Here is a 21,345-nt window from a genome sequence, read left to right on the forward strand (position 1 = left end):
GCAATGGAGCCTGTGCTGGGCAGGCCGGGCTCCACCCTCAGGCGCCCCCCCCCCTCTGGTTTGGCCCCGGGCTTCACTCAGCTTGAGGACGTCGCCTTCAGTGTCAGGGACCCCACCTTCCATCTGTGTCAGATCCTGTGTATGGCTGAGAGGGAGGAGCCCCAAGAAGGGAGAGAGGGGGTGACAGCAGTGTCAGAGTGTGGCGCAGGTGCAAGAGCTACGCTCTGTCCGGAGCCCAGGGCCATCCCTTTGTGGCAGGAGGAGCAGAGGGGCGCGGTCGGGCTGTTGGTGGGTCTCTTGCCTCCACTGACCACTCTGCTCTGTGCTTCTCTGCCCCACAGGCCCCTCCACCCAGCGTCAGGTGCAGAATGGCCCCTCTCCTGAGGAGATGGACATCCAGAGAAGGTAACCCACACCCAGCAGTGGCCAGCCTCCCAGCCTCCCAGGTAGTGCTAGGGACGTCCTTTAGTGAGCGAGGACACCGTGCAGAAGGATGCGGGAGCCCAGCTGTTTTACAGGGAGGCCGCTGGCCTTCATTACGCAGCCCTGCTAATAGCCTGGCAGGTCCCACCCGCTGCCCATCTGTCACTTACTTCCACCTTCCCAAGGGCACCAGGAGGTGGTTTTGACCTGGGGGACTTGCCTATGGAGAGGTAGCTCCCAAGGGTCATGGAGTGAGAGTGATCAGCCCCCACCAGAGGGACGAAGGGCAGTGCTCTGTCCTGAGATCAGAGAAGAGGTCTTAGTGGCCCTCTGTGGGGTGGCTTCCCAGGGTCACATTGCCAGGAACTGCTCTCATACCAAGGCCTTCCTCTTCCCTGACCTCTCCCAATGCCTAGGAGTGGGAGCCTTAGGGTGAACCATCCTGAGCCTCCGTCTCCAACGTGGTGATCATGACCCTGGGCAGGCAGCGTTACCCTTGCTCAGCCCACCTCCGGCGCCTGAGGAACCAGATGGGCAGACGCTTCACAGAGTGGGTGTGACAGGCTCATTTTTGTCAAGCCACACCCACAGACCCGCAGGCCTGCCTTCCAGAGAGCCTCAGGAGTCCAGAGCCTCAGGAGTCCAGCTCTTGGTGGTCCGGGAAGGTCTCAGTCCTCACACCTCCCAGGGGGTTTGTTTCTGGTTGCTGTTTCCCAGATAGGCAGTGAATCCCGGAGGGGTGGCTCAGGTCAGCAGAGGCTCTAGAGAACAGGGCGGGCAGGCAGCTCTGACTGAAGCACAGCCCCAGAGGAGGGCCGGCAGGGTGCCCCAGCAGGACAGGCGGGAGGGAGAGTGCACAGGGGCAGGTGGCTGCTGCCCAGATCCCCCAGCTGACCCCCAGCACTGTTCAGACACCAGCAACACTGCCCCCTCTGACCCAAGGCCCAAGCCAAAGGCAGGCTTGGCCGTGGGCTGCAGGAGGCCGTCCTCAGACCGGGCCAGCCTGAGTCTGAACCGCAGAAGCCAAACACCAGAGGCAGAGACCTTCCGCCCACTGGGGGGTCATTCCAGACCTTGGTGGCCCAGGGAGAGATGACTTCCTGGGGCCCACACAGTGAGGCAGTGACTCCAAGCACAGGAAACTCATTTTCATGCAAATACTATCATAACTTCAGACCCAATTTTTAAATATTTTTTGGATATCTTTATTTTGCTCTGGTTTCTGAGCATGTGGGTCTGCGGAGGTGGCGGGGGTTTGGGTGATGCTCTGGCAATGGGTGGAGAGGCTGGGCGGTGCCACTGGGGCTCCTCACACACCTTCGATGCCCGGGGGGCTTTTGCTTCCCTTTGTTGGCATCAGGCATGCCCCTTACAAGGGCCCAGGGCAGGTGGCCGCGTATTTGCTTAACAGACAAGCACTTGGGGTCCAGGACAGGGAAACAACTTGCCGGTGATCACAAAGTTGTATGATCCCGGACGGAGCCAGAAAGCTCCCTGCCCGGAGGAGGCGCCTGTCTTCATCTTCCACCCAGCGCCCCCTCATCCTCCACAGTCAGAGCCCCACGAGCTCGCCACACACCGAGAATGCTGGCCATGGTCCCCAGACCCACACTGCCCTCCTTCCTCATGTGACAGAGACCAGTCTGGAGCTGGCCCCAGAGCACCCGACCTTGTGCCTGCGTTTGGAGTTCTCTCCACGCAGATACAGCATTGCTGCTGTCCCTAAATGATTCCAGAAGGCCCTTCCTGTGCCACTATCTCAGTCCCGGGATTCTGTGCATGTATTTGTGGGTCACTGTCCTCACTCAGCCAGCCTTTGAGAGCACCCTGAGGCCACTCTGCCACGAGATGTCAGTTCCCACGGAGGTCCATGTAGCGTGGTCTGCAGCTGGCCCTGGGTAGGACGGGGCCTGCAGCCTTTGTGTCTGTTTCTCCGACAACAAACAGTGCCTGGGAATTGCCTCAGGGAGCCCAGCCAAGTGCACTAGGAACAGGTGTTCCTGCGGTAGACCAGTCAAGGCCACGGTCCCCCAAAGCCATGGGCGCCTGTCAGCCCTAGGGGAAAAGCTTGATCAGGCCAGTGGGTCAACCCACACCAGCCGGAGGTTCACCTGGGCTTAGGAGGCCACCACCCATCCCATCTGTGGCCACCACCCACCCGCTGACCGTGCCCCTGTTCAGTGGAGGCAGCTGGCGCAGTGGTTCTCGAGTGCTGGGGGCCAGCTCATGGCTCTCGGAGCCTGAGCCCGTTGTGGATCTGGCTCAGCATCTGCCTGGTTGCCTTGCAGACAAGTGATGGAGCCGCAGCAGCACCGTCAGGAGTCTCTGGAGAGAAGAGCCTCATCCACAGGTGAGAGCCACCCTCTAGCACCCACACAGAGCTGGTGGTAGCCCCTCCGCCCAGACAGGGCTGGGCACAGCAGGCCTCCAAGGAGCTGCGATAGACCTTAGAGCACAGCAGTCGTTTCAGATGGTGGGGACAAGAGACCAGAGCAGGACTAGGGGCCACTGAGCTTGGTCCAGCCTGTCCACTGGCTTTCTGGCCCTCCTGACACTCGTTCCTCAGTGGACATTCAGGAAGACCCTGATGTGTGTCAGGTGCTGGGCCAGGGCCGGGGACACCAGTGACAGGGCCAGGGACACCAGTGACAGGGCAGAGAGCCCCTATCCAGCAAACGCTCAGGGAAGTACAGGGCTGGGGGAGGAGGCCCAGAGGCAGCTGGGTCCAAGGGGACTATCCTGAGGAGAGGCCACCAGGCTGCCCTCAGTCCTGACTGCAGTTGGCACATCAAAAGAGGAGGCTGTTGTATTGGCTACAGGCACAGGACATGTGTCCTTTGCCTTATTTCGTTTGCTCGAGTGTCCTCTGAAGTGAGCAGGTGAACACTGTCCTGGTTTTCTGGGAAGGAAGCCAAGCCCCTGGGCACCCTGTTCTTGGAGGCCAGCTGTGCCTCCCCCACTGCCCTGCTATGTTCCTGGTGTGGGCCGGGCCCATTTTCGAGGGCCTCCCATGGCTCCGGCCTTGCCAGCCCAGTGCTCGCCCCTCCAGCACCTGGCTGCTCTTTCTGCTCCTCTCCACAGCCTCTTCCCTCCTCTCCCTCACGCCCCCTCACCTAACTCTGCTCTCCTGCCCCATCTGGCTCCATCCCACAGTCCTCCGAGAATTCCCGCTGCACGGGCTCCTGGGCCCCGGGTGCCTGCTCTGAGCTGGGGAGGTCTGTCTGCTTCAAGACTGCTTCCCACGAGGCTGGTCACTGGGCGAGGAGCCTGTGGCTCTTCAGCAGCACCCATCACAGTGCCTGGTGCACGGTGCGGCTCAGGCAGCCTCAGGGGGTGGGGGGCTGGCCGGATGCCCAGTGGAGCCTGGGCACTCGGCACTGCTCCCTCACCATGTCCCCAGTCAGCGGTGGAACCCCGCTCCCTGCCACAGTCCCCCAGGCCAAGGGTTGGTCCCAGTTACATCTGGGAGACAGACGGCACCTGGGAAGCATCTGGCAAGGTGCTAAGTGAGGAGAAGGGACAGAGGCAAAGCCCCAGCTTGCGCTGCCAGAGCCTCCTCTCCCACGGGCAAAGCAGACAAGAGGAGGCCCAGGGGCGCTCTGCACAGTGTGACCCTGTGGGTCCCCCCAGGCTCCCCATCCAAGGAGCCTGGAACAGGCGTCATTGTAACAGGCCCCAGTGCATCCCCTTGATCTGTTCCTATGCCTCTCAGGAGCAGGCTGCCCTCTGTCCTTCCTCCCGGGGACCTGAGGTGAGATCCAGGCCCAGCCCCAGCTGGGGCCCAGGGACCAACTGAGCCCCTGTTCCATTCCAGGGCCAGTCCTCCCACCGGGGCATCCCTCATCTGCAGCCAGCGGTCCCCTCTCATGTAGTGGGCCTCCGCCCCCACCCCCACCCCCCGTCCCACCCCCACCCACGGGGGCCGCCCCACCACCACCACCACCCCTGCCGGCTGGAGGCGCCCAGGGGGCCAGCCATGACGACAGCTCCGTGTCAGGACTGGCCGCCGCCCTGGCTGGGGCCAAGCTGAGAAGAGTGCAGCGGGTAAGATCTGGCCTGGGGAGCAGGTTGGGGTGGCACATCTCCCGCCCACTGTCGCCTCCCCGTGGAGTCTGAAACAGTGCCCTCCTGTGCCCTCAGCCAGAAGATGCGTCTGGAGGCTCCAGTCCCAGCGGGACGGCAAAGTCTGATGCCAACCGGGCGAGCAGTGGGGGTGGTGGAGGAGGCCTCATGGAGGAGATGAACAAACTGCTGGCCAAGAGGTGGGTCTTCTGCCTCCGACCCAGGGCTGGGGGAAGCTGCTGTCCTGGCTGGGCCCCACGACCTTTGTCACCCAGGGCTGGCCAAGCAGACACAACTATAGCTCACATTTCCGCCCATCCGAGGTGTGAGCCAGGAGTCCTCTGAACTCTAACTCCCTCTCATCAGTGCAACAAAGTGTTGAAGCATCTGCTGCGTCCAGCCGTGTCCTGAGCAGGAGGGCCTTTGGGGGAGTTTCAGAGATGTCCCAGAGGGAAAAGAGGACAGTCCCTGCACTTGGGATGTCAATGGGGAAAGATGCAGTCCCAGGCTACGAGTGCTCGGGTGGCTGTGGGGGGGAAGTGCCCCTTCCTCTGGGACTCAAGGCCCAAACACACCCCGGCTGGCTCCTGACCAGATGGGCGCCTGGACAAGTCGCCTCCTGCACACCCTGATCCCCACACAGTCTGCCTGGGGGCCAGACGGGTCCAGCAGGGAGGCAGCTCCTAGGTTCTGGGTCAATGTGAAAACCTCAGGCATCTTTTCCTCCCCTGTGTCTAGGAGAAAAGCAGCCTCCCAGACAGACAAGCCCACAGACAGAAAGGAAGACGAAAGCCAGACGGTAGGCCCACCCGCTCGCTTGGCCTGCTCCGCGCAACTACCCGGCAGGCCTTGGGCTCGGGGGTGTCCCGGCTGGGACATCCACATGATGGATGCCTCACTGGGTGACTCGTGGGAGTGGCAGGTGGGCCTCCCTGGTGCAGGTCCAGGCAGGTCTGCACCCCAGGCACTTCCAGCCAGGCAACGCTCCCTGGAGCTGCTACCCAGCAGGGGACAGAGGCTGGCAGAAAAGCCAGGCTGCCTGGGAGTGCATTGCAAGGATCCCAGAGCCCTGGAGGGCCCTGCGGCCCCTCCCCTTCCCTGGCCCAGGGAGCTCAGGCACAGTAGCCCTCCGGGGGTGGGACCAGACTGCGCCTGTATGGGGAGGGCCTGGTGAAGTCCAGGGTGGTTTCTATTTTCAAATTATTCCTGATCCCAAAGACTACACCTCAGCCCACCAAGTCCAACAGGAGTGGCCGGGAAGCCATGGCAGAGGGACCTAGAAGCCCGGGCACCCGTTCTTGGCCACATCCTGGGCATGGTCTGGCCCCTCAGAGCCCAGAGCCCCCTCTTGCCCTTGTACGGCCAGTTCCCTCCCTAGGTTAAGACGGATTCCTCCTGATACCCCGAAGCTTAGGGGTGAAGTACAAGGGGCAGGATGAAGAGGGACTAGAGGTGCCACGGTGGGGACCAGGGCCCATGACCCTCACCTTCCCCTCCCAGTCACCAAACAAGCAGCTTGTGTCTGGTGGGCTCCAGCCTCCTGCCACCTACTCTTCAAGCTGCAGAGGGTGCCTTGCTCGGGCCTGGGCACATGCAGTTCCCTCTGCCCACCAGCCTGCCCCTCTCGCCTGCCCTTGTCTACATAATCCTTCCTCTCTAGAATGTGACCTCCTGGACCCCAGGCTGGAAGGCTCCGTCTGGTCCCCCTGCCCCTACTTCTCCCCAGCCCTGTGCTGTTCCGATGGCTATGCTGACGCACTTGCTCCAGCCAGGTCACAGGCCGGGGACCAGGCAGGCTCCTCGCTCACCCACTGTCCCCTGCTGCACACACGGTGGGGTCAGCCAACCTCCCCGCCACAAGTTTCTACAAGTGCAGAGGCCTGCGTGGCCAGGAGCCACAGGTGGGTTCAGGGTCACTACCAAGTGTCTCATTCCGGCCACAGCAGAGGGCCTTAGGTCTGCACAGGCTCTTCTTACCGTGACGCTTCACAAAAAGAGGAGTGACTCTCACACCCAGGATCCAGAAGAGAACCCCAGTCTTGAAATCTTCAGCCCCATCTTCCCCTACCCCACCCCTACTGGGGTTGGACTAGGGCTGCCCTACCACTGGGTCACCCCATCTCCTGGTCCTTTTATTGTCATTTTGAGACAGAGTCTCACTGAGTTGCCCAGGTGGCCTAAGATTCGAGATCCTCCTGCCTCAGGCTCCTGAGTCCCTGGAGTGACAGGCGAATGCCACTTCACAGGTTTCCTCCTCTTTTATAATAGGCCTGGCCACTGCTATTTCTTGCTCCCCTGGGCCCTTCTCACACCAGAACTAGCCTCCAAGTCCCGCACACAGGCACGCACATGCTGACTCTCACAGCAGCTGGTATGTTCTTTTTCGTGCCTTTCAATATTTTCCAGATTCTCTTCAGTGAACATGTACTAGTTTTATGGTTAATAGAGAACAAATGATTATTATTTAAAAGAAGAAAATAGCTCCCAAATCAGAGTCAAGTGACACAGGCTGACACTCTGCCACTTGCCATCCTTGTGATTATGTTACTGCTCTGTGCACCAGTTCCACCCTGAGCACCCCTCGGCTTGCTCTAGGCTGCATCGCTGACAGGAGGGTGTGGGCAGCCTCTTACCCAGCCCAATCGAGGCACCAGGTCCCTTTTATGCAGGGAAGACTTTTTAAAATTATAATATAAAGACATTGAAGGAAAAACATTCTAATTTCTTAATGACTTTTATTGTACCCATATTACATTTATTCTTGTTGGCTTCTTTGGGCCCTGGGTTCCAGACACATGTGTTGATTGACATAATCCATTACTCAGCTCTTTTTTTAATATATAACTTTATTTTATTTATTTTTATGTGGTCCTGGGGTTGAACCCAGTGCCTTGCTCGTGCTAGGCGAGCGCTCGACCCTGAGCCCAGCCCAGCCCCACTCAGCTCTGGTGGTAATTCTCTTCCTCAGGACCAGAGACTCCCAGAATTCATTTGCTCACCCCACAGGTATTTGGGGGTTCCTGCAGATGCCAGTCTGTTCCTGGTGTGGGGACAAATGGTGTGTGAACACAGGCTGGCCCCTCACAGGTCCCTGTTTGGACAGGGGGTAAGGTATTTGGCTTTGCACCCAGAGTCCCCTCCCCAGCCTCACATAGACCAGATAAGAAGAAGCAGAGTGCAGACCGAGCATGACAAGGGCAGTGACAGATGCAGACATGGGCTCTGGGTCAGGAGGACACTAATGCAGTCTAAGGTGGCAGGCGTTCCTGGTCAACGTCCTGCATAGCAACTGCATATGTGTGGTTCAATAAAAGCAGAAGTCATGTTTACTTAATAAATGTCATTTTCTTGATAGTGAAAAATCTTTCCAAAACACGTGCCCCCGTCATGTTAGCTTCATGACTGCCAAATTGCTCACATCTGTTGAGCATCTCTGCAGATTCCTGGCACAGACGTGGCCGACACACACTTGCCCACTTGGTAGACCTGCCGTGAGCTCTGTGTTGCAAGGGAGGGACCAAGAGACACTCTGCTCCTGTAGAACTCACTTGCAGCCTCCTGGGAGAGGCAGAGATAAGCACCAGAGGTGGCCCAGAGCCCCGTTAGAAGCCAGATTTGTGCGGGCTGTTGGGGGATGAGCTGGAGAAGGCCAGGTGGGGCTAGAATACAGTGCATCTGTAAGGAACGCAGGGAATGAAGCCTGGGGCTACAGGTGGCATGTGTAGGACTGGGGAGGGCTGGCAGAGGCCACATAGACACCAGGCAGGCACCAGGCCCGGGCCTGACCCAGCAAGCCTCCTGCAGAGCCAGGAGGTCAGACCTCAGTTCAGCTCAGCCCGGCAGCAATGGGGATGAACTGCAGGCTGCTGGGGGAGGGCAGAAAGCTCAGTGCAGATTCTTGCATATTGTGCTGACTCAGTGAAAGGGAAACAGGTGCTCCTAGGGTGGTCCACAGGCAGGAGCGTGGCTGCGGCAGGTCTGTGTCACCCCCGCAGCCAGTGCACCCGCGTGGCTCTCGGTAGGACACCTGGTCCACACAGGGGCCATGTAGTGCCAACTTGACTGGTGTTACAGGGACCCCCAAACCATCTCACTCCTCCAGAAATGCAGCCCCGGCCCTGCCAGCTCCTTCACTGGCCGTGGCAGAGAGGACGTAGTTAGGAGGGTGATGAGCTCAACAGAGGAGGGGCCTGGCCTACAAGGAAGGGCTGGGACCCTGAGCTGGTTCTGCTGGCCACAGGTTCCTCAGGAGGGGGAAGTGGTTGAAGTGGGTGATGGGCAGAAGCCTGTGAGCCCCTCCACAGGGCACTGGCAAGGAGAATGTAAGACCCCTGAGGTCAGGGCTGGGCAGGGTTTGGGGACCAGAAGGGAGCTCTGGGCCCTCCTCTGCAGAGCCTGACCTCTGCAGCTCTTCTTTCCCGACTGTCACGTGCCCTGCTGGGATCTGGGTTCTCGTTCTTCAGTGTTGTGTCTTCTTTTGCTGCTCATACAATGGTTATGCTTTCACCGAGACATTTGGAAACGGGCTCTATCAGTGACCCTGGACAAAGGCGTCCTGCCCTAGCCCAGGCGGCCTCCCTGAGGAGACTGACGGAAGCAACTTTCTCTCCCGTTTTTAGGAAGATCCCAGCACCTCCCCCTCCCCAGGGACCCGAGCCGCCAGCCAGCCCCCTAACTCCTCAGGTAAGAGGGTTCCACCTGCCTAGGAGCCTCCAGTCTTAGAGCAGGAGGGAGGGACTCTCGGGAGCAGAGCCCAGGCCTGTGGAAGCCCAGCTCGTGAGCTCCCACGTTTCCCCGGGAGGCTGAGCAGAAGCACAAGGGGCACTAGAGCAGGCCCCTGAGAGGACCCTGTGTCCCACTCGAGGGAAGGCACTTGCCAGCAGCGCCCACCCCAGGATGGAGACAGCGCCTAGAGCTTGGGGCACACTCTGGGGCCAGCACGCGTATGAGTATTTTTTTTTGTCATTATAGTTTTGGGTTTTGTTTTTCTGGTGCTGGGGATGCTACCAGGGCCCCCCCGTGCTAGACACACGCTGCACCACTGAGCCACACAGCCAGTCCAGGAGGAAGTTTAAACATTAGAGTCTGGGTCTCCTGGTAATGCCAACTCGATCTGCAGATACCACCCAGCCATCTCACTCCCCCAGAAGTGCAGCCCCACCCTGTCAGCTTCCTCCAGGCAGCTGTGGCAGAGGGGCCGTAATCAGGACAGCCGGATGGGTCAGCAGTGGGAAGAAGATGCAGGGGCGGCCGCTCTGTAACGCCTTGCCCTGCACCTGCTCCACGCCAGCATGCGGGCACCCCGCGGGTCAGGCTGCCCCAGCCCAGGCCGATGCAGCTCTTGCCGGCCCTTGGTGCATCTCACAGGGTTGTGGTGCCCCCCACACCTTGGCACAGGTAGCTGGCTATGGTGGGATCACCAGTCCTCCCTCTGGCTCTCCCTATGTTGACTCACCAAGAGCCACAGAGTCTCGGCTGGTACACAAGCTGTTGAGCCGTTAAGTGGTTTCCCCAGCTAGGAGCTGAGGCCGCTTATGGCTATGTGTTTTGCTTAAGGCCATAGCCCTTATGGTCCTAGCTCTTGTGCCTGCAAGCCTGAGAGGTGGCTTTGAGGAGACCTGGCCAAGACCTGAGGTTGGTCTGCAGGTCTCAGCTCCAGCAGAGCAGCCTCCTCACTACCCCTGGGATTTTGCCTTCTGGCCCTGCGCATCCTTTAAAGCCACTGAATTCCCTCTAGGCCAACACATGTCTTTAGTACAATGAATTATAAACTCGTCCAGGTTGAGTATCCCAAATCCAAAATTCAAGTGCTCTGAAATCCAAAATTTTCTGATAAAGTATGCAAATATTCCAGAATCTGAAGCCCTTCTGGTCCTGATCATTTGGATCAGGGACACTCAGCCTGTAGTTCTTACTTAAAAGACAAACCAGCCTCCAACCAGGCAGGAGAGCGCTGGTGGGACGCAGGGGAGGCTGCAGCAGGAGTGAATGGGATTCCAGGCACCCGGCCACCCCACGGCCACTGGGGCAGTCCTGCTTGCTCACCCTGTCTGGGAGTCCCTGCTCCCTACCCGCGGGACCTACTCCTTAAGAGATGGGGCCGTGGTGAGCAGAGGTGAAACCAGGTCACACATCAAAGAACAGGAGCCTGAATCCTGAAGCGGGGGAGACGGGGTGACAGGGGGTGACCTGGGCACCAGGTACAGCTCCACTTGAAGCAGATCTTCCTGCCAAGGGCTCTTGCACCCTTCCTGCAGGGGGCCCTGCTAGAGTGTGTAGGTCCGGGTGGCCCGGGTCCTCTCAGATGCATGGCTCTTCATCTATGAAATACATTGACAGAGGCTGGTCGGAAGCCCTGGGAGCGGAGCAACTCGGTGGAGAAGCCTGTGTCTTCATTACTGTCCAGGTGAGCTGCCCTGGGAAGGCCTGAGCCGCGACCTGGTGGGCAGAGGCGGGTGCTGGCGCCGATTCACGTGCCTGTCTCATTCCATTGCCGTAGAACCCCGTCTGTGGCTAAGAGCCCTGAAGCCAAGAGCCCCCTTCAGTCACAGCCTCACTCTAGGTACCGAACAACCCTCCTGCGTCCCAGGCTCTGGGGCTTCCTCTGTCCCCTTTTCCACAACTAACACCCCCAGCCCTGTCTCGCGTGGTGGCACTTAACAGCTTGCTCTGGGAAGGGTGGTGTGTCCCCTCAGACCTGGGGAAAGGTGGAGCTGGAGGGACTTCAGGGTCACACAGGCCAGCCCCTTCCTCTCCTGCCTAAGGAGAGGCCAGGCCTGGAGGAGAGAGGCTGCCAAGAGGCAGGAAGTGAGCTAGGCGTGAAGGGGGGCAGCCATGTGGACAGAGCCAGACAGAGCAGCTCGCCTGCTGAAGCTGGGCCCTGGGCTCAATAGTCCAGGGCCGCCCCACAGCCGCCCCTGCAGTGTGGCGCCCTTCCCCGCCTGCAGCGCACAGAGCCAGCCTCTCGCTGCTAACTACACTTGCTAAACCCAACCCAGTGTGACCACAGGACAGAACATTGGGAACTGAGCTTGCCCCAAAGATCAGAGACAGACAGCCCCAGTGTGCCTGCATTTGAAGGCTTCTAGAGCCCGCCCCAAGAAACATCTCCACTGTCCACTGCTCACTGAAGGAAGAGCCTCCTGTCACAGGGCAGGTAGCAGTGGAGATCGGTCTTGAGAATGAGCAAGGTAAGGAGCAGGGCCCCGGCCTAGCCCGGCAGTCCTGGCCATCAGCAAAGAAGAGGGACAGAGAGGGGACTCGCAGCCAGCCAGGCTGTGTGCCGGGAACAGCCTCTGTCTGCCCAGAGGAGCTCCGTACAAACAGGACAGCCGTGGGTCCTCCAAGGCACAGGCTGTGTCGTGGCCAGGGACAGGCTGTCGGGAGCGGGCTGGGCAGGCCTCTGGATAAGACATCATGGGGACAGCTGCAACAGCCCCCGTAAATTCAAAGACCCTAACACAGGACCCCGTGGCTGGAGAGCAGAGGGGGACAGGAGGGCTGGAGGAAGGCAGCTGAGAGGCTGGCTGGAACTAGTGCCTGGGAGGTCACTCTGGCTGCAAGGAAGGTGACCAGAGCAGGGGAGGCTGGAGCCTGCAGCCCCCCAGCACAGCTGGCCTTGCCTCTGGTGGACTTGGGTCGGCAGCCATGTTCTGCGGGCAGTTGTCCCTCACTGGGCAGGAACGTGGAGTGGGGTCTCTTTCCAGCTTGGAGACAAACCTGTCCTCGATTTTCATAGATGGCTCCAAAAAGGGCAGGCTTACCTCTCCCTCAGACGCGGGCAGAACCCTCCCCCAGGCTCGGGCTTGCTGTGGGTACACTTGCTTCTCCCAGAGGGGCTGTCAGGCTGAGGTGGGAGAGCTGAGGCCTGGAGAGATGAAGCAGCTGTCCCACGTCCCAGCACCTCCTGCTGCAGTGGGACCTGCAACCCACAGAACGGGGCTGACGTGCCAGGGCCCCCTGGCCGGGTGCACTTGCCTGCTGGGACCACACTGGGCCTTTCTAAGTCCATCGAGGAGGGCACAGGGCACCTCCCTCTCCTCCCGCATCCTCCTTCCCCACAGAGCACATGGTCCTGGGTTCACCAGCCCGTTGAAGTCTGAGGCTGACCCTCAGCAGCCGAGCTGGAAGGATGTGTGCATGGCAGCTGTCACGCCCACAGGCCTCTACCTGACTCGGGCCACATTCATTTCCTTGGAACAGGCTCCAACCACCATTCTGTTCACAGGGGGAGGAAAATTGGTCCAGACCACATGTCTGCCCTGCGGCACCAAGATTCCTTTCCAAAAGACCCTGTCGTTAGATTGGTGCTGTGCGAGGAGATGGGGGGATGCCCAGGGAGAGGCATTCAAATTCAGATCAGTCACCCTTAGTCCAAACCTCTTCAAATAAGTACAGACCATGGAAGCCAAAGCAGCAGCGCCACGTCCACGAGGTCTCTTGAAGGAGAGAGGCAGCACCAGTTACCAACACCAGGTGCTGGTGTGGGTGGGAGGCAGTGTCCTCAGGGCATGGCTGCCTGGGACTTCACGTTGAACTCAATGCCACACTGCTGGGTTTCCCCAAGCCTCGGCTTAGCCAGGAACACGGTCCCCACGCTGAGGAGCAGGATATTGGTGCTCCTTCCCCAGGGGGCAGTGGGTGGGTGGAAGACAACTTCCATCAGACCTTCTTGGAGGAGGAATGTGCTCATGGCGCGCACAGGCACCCACAGGCCCCCTCGGCGGTGGACACTGGGCATTACTGACTTTTTTGAGCAGCCTAACAGTGACATGGGTGAAAAGCACCAGGACTACCAAGGGAGTAGCCTGACCCTTGCGGGGGACCTCTAGCACCCCAGACTTGCCCAGTGCGGGGCGCCTGCAGGCTCTGCCGCCCACTGGTCTGCACCTGCCATTCCTCTTCCAGGGTGAAGCCTGCTGGGAGCGCTAACGACGTGGCCCTGGATGCCTTAGATCTGGACCGGATGAAACAGGTGAGTGTCTCCTTTCCTCAGGGCTGGGGCAGCCATCAGGCACGCCCAAGGGGGCCACAAAGGCAGGCAGGGAGCAGCCAGAGGAGGAAAGGGGGTGCCCATGTTCATAGTTTGTCCCCAGCCCCTGCTGTCACCAGAACAAAGTGATCCTCCACCTTCTGGTCCCCCCAGCCTATCTCAGGGGACCTCTCCCGTGGGGCAGCCCTGGGTTTCACCAGTGTGCACCTGAAGAGTGGTGGAGCATCTGCCCCCACGCCCCATACTGTCCTTCCCCAGCTGGGGATGCACCAAGGGCTGCGAGGGGCAGGGTGAGGGCGAGACCCCCAGCCCTTCACCTGGAGGCTCTGCCCACAGGAGATCCTGGAGGAGGTGGTCCGAGAGCTCCACAAGGTGAAGGAGGAGATCATCGACGGTGAGTGGGCAGCCCGGGCAGCACTGTCACTGGGGCCCCATGGTGGAGTGTCCTGAGAAGGGGCAGGGTTGTGTGGGGAGCAGGGGAGGCAGTGCTCCTGCCAGCGGAGGTGGGGCCAGGACCCCTTGTCCCCCCAGGCTCTGGTTGTGGGGACCCAGCTCAGGAGAATTGAGTGGTTTGCCTAAGAACCCCACCTCCCTGGTGGTGTGCCCCTGCTGAGGCCACCACCTCCCCGGGCTGCTGGAAGATGGGCCCTGGTCCGTGGGGGAAGCCCAGCGGATATTCCAGACTTCTCGTTCTTTATTTCGTTATCTGTCATTGACATTGCTCTCTGGCCTGCTACCTCTAGTCACTGGTTTTGGAGTTCTGAGGGCTGCTGCCTTCCTGGGAGGGGGAGCTGGGAGCCAGGAGCTGAGCTCCACCATAGCCTGCCTGGCCCCAGCAGCCTCTAGCCTCAGAGCAGGGCGGGTCCCGTGACATCCGCCCAGGCCTTTGAGGAGCCGTCTCAGATCTGCAGCCAGAGGAAAGGGGAAGCTTGGGCAGGGCTTGCTGGCCCAGGACAGAGAGGCAAAGTGCAGCCTGCACCACCCCCACCTGCCGTCCCCTCCAGGAAGGTGAAGTCTTAGGCTGGGTGGCTGGCTGTGGGCCCCAGGGCATCAGCAGTGACCTGGACGAGAGAGTCCTGTGAACTCAAAAGTGGCAAAGGCTGATGGCAGACTCCAGAGGGCAGAGGGTCCGTGGGGGGCCGCAGACCCAGGCCCCTCCCACTGCCTGGTCCTGGATGTTGGCTCCTGGGCCCAGGAGATCTGTCCAGGGAGAGGCCAGAGTTGACACGGAGGACACCAGAGGCCCTGGGAGGGTGTGGGGAGGGCTGTGGGGGCGCAGGAGAGGAAAGACGAGCTGGGGGCAGCTGGAGGAGGCGTGCACAGAGTCAGGACCTGGCAGTCAGCAAGGTCTCCTGCTGCCACTGGGGAGCCCAGCACATGGCGCCCACTTTGTCAGGTAGGGTCCCAGGTCCTCTGAGCAGACCCAGATGCCACCCATCCAGACCCTATGAAGACGCCTGAACCTCGGCACACGGGGCAGTCCCCCCACCCCGCCCCAGAGAGCCCTGCCCCACTCTGGAGCTGAGGCATCAGAGAGGCCTGGCCATTCCAGACCCCAGCCAGCAACTTCTGTGCCAGAGCAGGTGGTGGCAGCAGGGACTGTGGCAGGAGTGGCCTGTGAGACCAGAGACCTGTGCCAAAGCTGCCAGTAGGCCGCGCCCTGTGTGGCCTCTGGCAACCCATGGGGGCTTCCAGCAGCCAGGGCAGGTCCACGGGGTGTGGCAGGCTCCCCACGGCTGCCCCTGAGCCTCCCTCTCTGTCCTGTCCCTCAGCCATCAGGCAGGAGCTGAGTGGGATCAGCACCACGTAAGGCGACCACCACCCGGAGGACAGCAAGGAGCCCCCACCCGCCTCCAGCGCACATGGAGCGTGGGGGCCAGGATGCGCTCCACCTAAGTCTCAGCCTGTGATCAAATTCAAAACGAGGAAACAAAGTTCAACTCCTGGATTTTTTTAGATTCTATCTGACACAGAATACCAGGTCTATTCTCTTTTTTTGTATTTTATATTTGCTTATTTAAGTGTACATTTCTTTGGTTTATAGAGGACACCCCCAAGTCAACTGCTTCATTAGATGGTTTCCAGGTTTCCTCCAGGTGACGCTGTGAGCCCCTGAGCTGGCAGCGAGGGGCCGGCTGGGCTCGGCATCCCGCACAGCACGGCCGCCCGGCAAGCTCCGCCCCAGCACCTCGGTGTTGTCTGTCCACGCACCGCGTGTTATGTCCACACAGTAATAAACCACTTACTGTCCACACCATGGGCTTTGGCTTTCACTCTCTCCGGCTCCAGGTCGCCCTGGTTGGGGACGCCCCTTGTCAGGGAAGGGCCCAGGGCCAGGGTGCGCAGCAGTGAGAGCAGCAAGACAGGCCTCCCGTGGGAGCTAGGCTCAGTCAGAACATCTCCGGGACCCGCGGGGTGGGCCGGGACGTCTTGGGCACCACCCCCGGATGTTCTGGGGCCTCTGGTCTTCCTGAAAGGAGCCACACGCCCCGGGGCCCCCAGCTGACAGGCCCTCAGCCCAGCCACTGCCTGGACCACCACAGGGATGTGTGCTCTGCCCCGCAGCGTCCGGAGGATGTACCTGCTCAAGTGGGGAAGTGGGAAAGCCACCTCCACCTGCCACACAGGCTCCCCTGCGCCTCACAGAGGACCCTGGCCTGGGGTGGCAGCGGGGACAACCCACAGGCCACCTGGGGTACATCCCCAGCACTAGCTCTCCATTGCAGCCAGGGCAGGGTCTGAGCCTTGGCCTGGGGGACCACCATCCATGAGGCCAGGAGCCCAGGCAGTGACAGGCCTTGATGTCCTGGCCATCGTCCCTCTGGCCACCCCATGTGACTCCCCGCCCCACCCCAGATCCCACCTCAGGCCCAGCTACTCTCGGGGCCCAGCCTGGCTGATGACGAGAGGCCTGGTCCTTGAGGTACTGTACCTCCCTGGGGATTCCCGAGCCCTAAAAGTCAGGCACGTGGTTGTTCTCCAGTCAGGAGGAAGAAGCCTGGCTCTGGGAGGCGGGGGCTCCCACCTCTCTCTGCGGCCCCTTGACACTGCGTACTCAGGGCAGTCTCCAGGGGCACCCCCAGGCTCAGGACGGGCCAGGCTACTGACAGGCACTGCCTGGGGGACATGTGCTGGTGGAGGGGGCAGAGGTCAAAGGACTGCTGTGGGTGAGGTGGGGGCTGGACTCCCCCCAGGGTCCCCTTGGCCCTCGGGCAGGCTTGTGTGCACAGGGAGGGGCTGCCTGCCCAGGCTCAAAGTCCTCCTGCTCAGAAAGAGCCTTTGGCCCAGGCCTTGTCCCCGCAGTATCTCAGCAGTCAGACCACTCGGGGACACCTGTGCCAGGCACCAATGAGGCCACTCCCAGGCAGAGGGCAAGGACTACAGCAAGCCCTGCTTCCGCCTCCATCCGCAGGTCAACAGCAGCCCTGCCGCCTGTTGGGTGGTCCCTGGCTCAGCTGGCCCCACAGCCTCACCCCAGCACTTAGGGGGTGCTCCACGGCTGAGCCCACACCCGTCTCTTTGTGGAGGGAGGGCCTCACCCAGCACCCACTGCTGCCTGCCTGCTGTAGACACCATGTCACACTAGCCCAGCCCCAGGGCCAGGGAGCTGACCAGAGGGCTACCCCCCTAGTCGCAGCTAAGGACCTGAGATGGAGCAGAAGTTGGACAGGTCCAGGGGGCCAAGCTGAGAGCTCAGCCAGGGTGGGAGGAGCCAGGGGTCCCCAGTCTGCTGCTGTGATTTCAACACGTGCAGGGCCTTCTGCCATCCATGCACCTGGAGGTCACTATCCACAGTGGCATGGCCATCAGGAACACTGCCTGAGGCCACCACCCAACCTAAGCCTCAGTGAAGGGGCTACAAGTTGGAGCTGGCCAGGAGGGGGCGCCACTGAGGCACAGGCACCGCCTGCCTGGGTCTGGGGTCTTGTCTTCTGGGAGCCAGGCTGGGGCCTAGGACCACAATGCACAGACTATGAAAACAAGCACTGGGTTTAATTTAGGGCACAAGAATCCAGAGAAGTCAGCTCCGTGGGGATCATGGGCCCAGGGCACCCTGGTCCAGGTGGCAGAGCCAGGCCTTGCCCATTGAGCCCAAAAAGGTCCACTGAGAGTCCCTGTGCAGAGCAGGATGCAGCCTGGGCCCACTGTTGACAGGCATGGCTGCTAATGGCAACTCCCAGGGCTCTGCGGACAAAAGCCAGAATCAATGCAGCCAAACCCATCTGGGGGCACTGCCCATGGGCACAGGGGATGCAGCAGCCAAACCCGTCTGGGGCACTGCCCGTGGGCACGGGGGAAGCAGCAGCCAAACCCCGTCTGGGGCACTGCCCATGGGCACGGGGGAAGCAGCAGCCAAACCCCGTCTGGGGCACTGCCCATGCGCACGGGGGATGCAGCAGCCAAACCCGTCTGGGGCACTGCCCATGGGCACGGGGGATGCAACAGCCAAACCCGACTGGGGCACTGCCCATTCGCACGGGGTATGCAGCAGCCAAACCCGTCTGGGGCACTGCCCATGGGCACGGGGGAAGCAGCAGCCAGCCGGGCAGTGTGGGCGGGGTCGGGTCGCAGGCTCCCTGGCAGGGCTCACAGGCGGTCCTCTGCCAGCTTGCACACCCGCTTCACCCTGGCATAGGGTCCCAGGGAGTCCTCGAACACAAAATCCCAGAGCACCTTCACCCACGAGTGGTGCTGCGGCAGGTGGTCGTAGTACTCGGGCGCGATCTTCCGCACCTGTAGAGAGGGCAGGGGTCAGGGGCCGGCCCCAGCCACCCACTCAAGCACACGTGCACATGCACACCAGCTGTCCCAGGGTGCTGGAGTCCGACTGGCCTCCAAGCAGCCCGCATAGCACAGGAGCCCTGCCTGGCCCACAGCAGGCACCCCTCCATGGCTGCTCTGTGACTCTTGGGTCTTGATTCTGGCTCTGCCAGTGCCCCAGGCAGGCACTGCCCTCTGGGAGCCTGTGCCTTCCCCTCTGTAAAATGGGGATAGTGAACAAGGGCACCTGCTCAGGGGCTGTGGAAGTTGTAAGTGAGCCCAGGTCCATGCACAGCCCAGCCACTGCCTCCCGGCTGCACTCACACGAGCCTTCTCACGCAGAGGCCCCGGGTACACACACAGCCTCACGCTCAGGCCCCACCTGCTGCCCACGCTGGTCACCTCAGTTGTTTCTGACCAGACAGATGCTATCAAAGCACCAGCCAGAGCCGGTTGAGCTGGGGAACAACGAGGGCTCCTCCCCCACTTCTGCCCTTCCTCGAAATTCTCCAACTCCCGGCCCAGGGCCCAGGGCTCCAGGGAGAGGCCACCGGAGGTTTCCCCTCCCTGCAGCCGAGCCACACTCCTTAGGTTGCAAAGCACAAGGCCCACCCTGTCCTGACTGGCCAGCTCTGGACCAGGAGGGCCCCTGTCAAAGCCGTGACAAGACATGAGCAGGGACAGGGAGTCAGGAGACAGGAAGCACAGAGCCTCCCGTGAAGAATCGCTAATGCAGCTGCAGAAGAGAAAGAAAGAAGCACAGAGAGGGGGAGTGACTTGCCCAGAGACACAGCGCATGAATGTCACAATAGGGTGCAAGCCTCCTCTCATTGAACCAAGCCCCTAACTGTAACACTCCTGAGACTCCACCCTCCTTGGATTTGCCCCCTTACTCTCCAGCCTGGCACTTGCATGTGTCTTGTGACCTTTCCTTTGCCCTGAAGACCACAAATGAGAGTGACCATCACCTGAGCAGCATACAAAGGATAAAGCACCTGGGTTTGGGCCGGGGGCCTCTCGGGGCCCCCTCCTCACATGTCTGTCCGGCCCTTACCCCCCAGCCCTGCCTAGGCCCAGCACGTACCAGGGGCAGGTTGCAGCCCGGGATGCTGGGGAAGTCGTGGTGCTCCATGTGGTAGCCCACGTTGAAGGTGATCCAGTTGAGGGGCCCGTAGTAGGAGTAGGTCTCGTGGCCCTTGAGGAACATGTAGTGCTCAGCCACGAAGTGGCCAGAGATGGGGTGCAGGCCCAGGCCCAGCAGGGAGCTGGCCAGAAGGTAGGCCACAGGCTTGATGCCCCAAAGGGCAAAGATGGCGGCGTCGACCAGCAGCTGCACCAGGGTGTTGAGCACCTCCATGCGGGTCACGGCCTTGGGGTTGACACAGAGCGGCCGCAGCGAGTAGAAGAAGGGCTGCAGCACCAGCCACAGCAGCTTGCGGGCCGGCGTGCAGAAGAGCCAGCCCTCCAGGCGCGTGGGGATGTCCACGTCCAGCCCATCGCCGCCCAGGTAGCGGTGGTGGTCCACGTGGTACTTCTTGAAGGAGGCCGAGTAGGGCACGCCCATGGGCAGGTTGGCAAAGATGGCGAACCAGCGGTTGTGGGCAGGGCGGCCGGTGCCGAAGGCAGTGTTGTGGGAGATGTCGTGGATGGCCAGCGTCAGGGAGTGGTTCACGCAGCCGCCAAAGGCATAGGCCCAGAAGAAGAGCCAGCGCCAGGCCAGCCCCTGCACCAGCCAGCAGGCCAGCAGCTGTGACAGCACCAGCCCTGTCACTGTCCACTTGATATATGGGTCTGGCCGCATCAGGTCCTTGATGGCCGGGTACTTGGCTGCAGTGAGACAGGGGGAGCAGGTGGCTCAGTGAGAGAGCTCGGCTGGCTCCACCCTCCCTGTGCTCTTCCAGCACCTTCCATCTGGCCATGCCCTCCCCTCTCTCCTTCCACCCTCCAGCAACCCACGCCCTCAAGGATGCCTAGGAGGGATGGGCCACCCTCGCACTTAGGAGTACCCAGCCTGAAGGGAAGCAGAAGCAGGGGACCTGCCACCCCTCCCCTGGGGGTCTGGGGAGATTTCCCAGAGTGGGGGAATTTGCCACCAGCCTAAATACAGGGCAGGGGTCACCACGGGTCCCAGAAATGCCAGAAATCAGAGCCACGGCAGAGCCAGGAGCCACCTGCCCCAGAGCCCCTGCTAAACACGCACCGCCGTGCTGTGGCTGTGGGGCCAAGACACAGCACAGCAGAAGGACAACATGGACTGGTCATCCCCAAACTCATCAGGCCCCTGGGGGTGGCCACGGGAGGGGAACTGCAGGACTCCTGCTTGGCCTTGAAACAGACCGGATTTGGACACCCTCTGAATTAGGAGGAACTTCCGCTGTGACCCCTGACCCCAAACCCTGACAGGGGCCGAGCTGGGAGGGAAGACGGCAGATGGCCTGCCCGACCTAGCCGGCCGACCGAATCTGCGCATGTCCGCTTCCTGCCTTCCTCTGGCTGGCCTGCCGCTGCCTCCGAGGCTTTGAAAGTCCTGCTGCCCTTAGGAGTTTCAGAGACGGCGCTTTTGAAACCATCAAGTTTCTTCCATCTTCTTCAAAGCTGGCTTTGATTAAAACCTATTTTTCTATCAATTTGACTCCAAATATTTCTGGAGCTGGGAGCAGAGCAGCTAGCCCCTTCCCTGGGCCGGCGGATCCACCCGGTAACAGCCCCGAGATCTTAAAACAAACAAGAACTGCAGGAAATATGATAAAGGGTTGAAGGCATGTGTTTGGGGCCTTAGGTGCTTATTAGAGATCTTTTGTACTTTTCTGTATTTTGTTTTACAGAAAAGAAACAATGTGGGTGGGAGGAGGCCACCCAGGCCAGGAGCAGCAGCCCTGCAGGACCGGGAGGGTGGGTGCCCGGTCCCCGGGACAGGACAGCTCTGCCTTCTGGAGACCTCTGCAGCTGCTCAGCTGGAGGAGCCAAGGTTCAGTGACAGGAGCTGGGTGCAGGGCTGGGGTTCATCATATACTCAGGGGGACAAGCATCCAGGCCTGCTCTGTCCCCTATCCCCTGGGCAGGAGCAGACAGGCCCTCAGAGATGGAGCCCGTCCTGTCATGCAGAT

General features: G+C 60.8%; 2 protein-coding genes across 10 annotated transcripts in view; one reads left to right on the plus strand and one right to left on the minus strand.

The window, feature by feature from the left end:
• Positions 1-15,731, plus strand: part of Evl (Enah/Vasp-like) — a 143,316-nt gene extending 127,585 nt beyond the window's left edge. For 4 of the 7 annotated variants that reach the window (XM_078050851.1, XM_078050852.1, XM_078050849.1 and 1 more), the window contains exons 4-14: positions 342-405; positions 2,712-2,773; positions 4,238-4,467; positions 4,564-4,685; positions 5,224-5,284; positions 9,105-9,168; positions 10,825-10,891; positions 10,985-11,047; positions 13,393-13,459; positions 13,814-13,871; positions 15,522-15,731. In XM_078050851.1, the coding sequence (XP_077906977.1) occupies positions 342-405; positions 2,712-2,773; positions 4,238-4,467; positions 4,564-4,685; positions 5,224-5,284; positions 9,105-9,168; positions 10,825-10,891; positions 10,985-11,047; positions 13,393-13,459; positions 13,814-13,871; positions 15,522-15,577 (914 nt within the window). In that variant the 3' untranslated portion in view covers positions 15,578-15,731. Of the gene's footprint in view, positions 1-341; positions 406-2,711; positions 2,774-4,237; positions 4,468-4,563; positions 4,686-5,223; positions 5,285-9,104; positions 9,169-10,824; positions 10,892-10,984; positions 11,048-13,392; positions 13,460-13,813; positions 13,872-15,249 lie in introns of all 7 variants that reach the window. The other 3 variants (XM_005333910.4, XM_078050853.1, XM_021732089.3) reach the window with 3 other exon arrangements.
• Positions 1-21,345, minus strand: part of Degs2 (delta 4-desaturase, sphingolipid 2) — a 36,102-nt gene that overhangs the window by 315 nt on the left and 14,442 nt on the right. For 2 of the 3 annotated variants that reach the window (XM_005333911.4, XM_078050847.1), the window contains exons 2-3: positions 19,323-20,065; positions 17,452-18,211 (exon numbers count right to left, since the gene is read on the minus strand). In XM_005333911.4, coding sequence (XP_005333968.1) covers positions 18,065-18,211; positions 19,323-20,065 — 890 coding nt within the window. In that variant the 3' untranslated portion in view covers positions 17,452-18,064. Of the gene's footprint in view, positions 1-17,451; positions 18,212-19,322; positions 20,066-21,345 lie in introns of those variants that run through there. The other variant, XM_078050846.1, reaches the window with a different exon arrangement.

The sequence above is a fragment of the Ictidomys tridecemlineatus genome, chromosome 5 (assembly GCF_052094955.1).
Source record: "Ictidomys tridecemlineatus isolate mIctTri1 chromosome 5, mIctTri1.hap1, whole genome shotgun sequence".
NCBI lineage: Eukaryota > Metazoa > Chordata > Mammalia > Rodentia > Sciuridae > Ictidomys > Ictidomys tridecemlineatus.